General features: G+C 33.4%; 1 protein-coding gene across 1 annotated transcript in view; it reads left to right on the forward strand.

Annotated features, from left to right (window-relative positions):
* The window catches only part of LOC111380405 (mitogen-activated protein kinase kinase kinase 18-like), a 4531-nt gene extending 3711 nt beyond the window's left edge, over positions 1-820 (forward strand). The window contains exon 2 of the mRNA XM_023003964.1: positions 671-820. Coding sequence (XP_022859732.1) covers positions 671-820 — 150 coding nt within the window. The remainder of the gene's footprint in view (positions 1-670) is intronic.
* Positions 821-2445: the final 1625 nt, after the last annotated feature.

Here is a 2445-nt window from a genome sequence, read left to right on the forward strand (position 1 = left end):
TCATCCTTTTCCATTTTCCAACTAACCCAGCCGAGGCTCTGGCCAACCCCATTTTGGGGATTCGAGCATAGTTTTGATCAAACAAAATCAAGGCTCGACTCAGGCAAAAAAAAAAAGGCCCAACAAGTTTTTAACCAAACTGAGCTTGAGCCTCAAGTTTCGACTCGCGAGCCGACTCGACTCGGCTCGGCTCGTTGACATCCCTAATTTTACCATTCTCTTTCATTTTTCAAAAATAATGATTAAGTGTATTTGTGTCATTTTCATTATAATAATAATAATAATAATAATAATAATAATAATAATAATAAATTTTATTATTTTTAATAATATAATCAATAATAATTAAGGATTTTTTAGTTTAGTAATTATTTTCGTAAATTTAACTTAATTGTTTATAATAAATTAATAATATAATCAACTTTCGTTAATTTAATATAATATATAAAACATGTGAATAATTTAATAATCAATAACAATTCAATATATTTGTTTATTTAACGTAGCTATGATTTAGTAAATTATATAGTTATAAAATAAATAAATAAATAAATAAATAAAATTTTCTAAATAAATACATTGTCAAAAATCGAAAGAATATAATAATAAAATACTGTTCATTTGGTGTAATGGTTGGAGATTAATTTTAACTTGGTGTAAAATGGTGCAGGTTGAAGATTTCCTGATTTCTTTGTTGCAACCTCATATCTTTGAATGCTTGGGAAAAAGTTTCCAAGACGGTGCATGTTTCATAGTCCGCTCTAGTGCAAACGTCGAGGACTTAGCTATAATGTTGGCTGCTGGGCTTTATGAATTCTGAATTTCAGCCTTTCAAATCCGATAGTGTTCGGTCGTATCAGAATATTAGTTAGCTATTTAGTTTCGTAATTAGTTTGCAAATCATTTAGGCTATTGTACAATTGTCAATGTGCTGTCTAAGTAGTTCACACGAACTCTATATATACGGCTGATGTAACTCAGTTTCTTTTGAATAAGATTTCCCTCCATTTTCCAGAAGCTTCCTTCAGTTCTTCTTCTCTGATATTCCTCCAGTTCTGCTGTAATATGGTATCAGAGCAAAAGATTGCTTCCTGCTATTTTTTTTTGGAGTTTATTTCATTTCCTTTTCCCTGTGTTCTGCTCAAAGAAAGTAGATCTGTGATTTCCTGTGTTTTGCTCATTTTTCATCTTCTCCTTTTATGGCACACGTGTGTTCTAGAATCTAACAAAAGATATGCATGTGGTGTTGGAAATTTACTTATACATGCACAGCGAAATTTAAAATAATTTTCGATTCCCACCAAGAATCACCTTTGTGTTTAGATAGAAATTGTAATAAGATTATACATTTTCCAGATCTGCAAACTTTTTTGCCATTCTTTTCGTTCCAGCAATCTTGATTCGCTATCCACAGCTATCCAATTGTTCAGTCTCCAATGGTAATTCACACAGAGAACAAGATTGCAGCTACCAGAGTTTTCTCTCTTGTGCCAGCAAGAATAATGAAAACCTTATAGACCTCAAATCCTAACCATGTATTTATATAAACCCAAACGGGTTCGACCCGGTCCGGTCCAATATTTAATTAATCCAATTAATTAAACCCAGCCCGCGAATTAATCAATTTGGGAATATAAATAACAAATCCAATTAATTAATTTATCCAACGATTGTTAAATTAACCAATTGGCAATTTGCACTCTTCCAATTCTCTTTTGTGTGCGACCCATTAGGTTCCCGACCACGATGCCTAACGACGTGAAATATTATTTTGATCTAATCAAAATTGATAAATTAAAATACCATTTTAATATATTGTCAATTCACACTCGCCATCCCTGATTGACATCTAGCAATGTGTCAGGGCAATATATGTAACGAAAAATGTCACGTGATATGACAAAACCAAATTCGTTCGTTTACCGTGAAACTATAATCCCTTCGTCAATATGATCCGATCAATTACGAGATATAGAATTGTGTCAATCTCGATCATCGATCATATCTTTCACTCCACTATTTAATCAATATAAGTCGAAAACTCCTTTTCGACTTATGAGTACACCTTGGCCAAGGATTTCATCATCGACTTAATTGAATGAAACGCAGATCATAATCTCCTACTATCTAAGAGTGACGAATCCTTTATTGATCAATCACAACTTTCATACGATTCTTGACGTACCCGAACGATGTCGTATTAGCGACCCTTTTCAGAGCAACATCCAACACCGTCAAAGTATGACTGTCCTCATATAAGGTACCATGACGACCTCAAGTCAAAGGACCAATTCCACTACCGAACGTTAGAGATTAACCACTGACACTCAGATAGTTATCCATGTGGAATCTCTCGACGGGTCTCCAATGTTTTGTTCTATAACAAAACATCCACGTATTCATTTAAGTGTCACCACACTTTAACTTGTGAGATCAGCTACTTAC

Source organism: Olea europaea, unplaced genomic scaffold (assembly GCF_002742605.1).
Source record: "Olea europaea var. sylvestris unplaced genomic scaffold, O_europaea_v1 scaffold2137, whole genome shotgun sequence".
Classification (NCBI taxonomy): Eukaryota; Viridiplantae; Streptophyta; class Magnoliopsida; order Lamiales; family Oleaceae; genus Olea; species Olea europaea.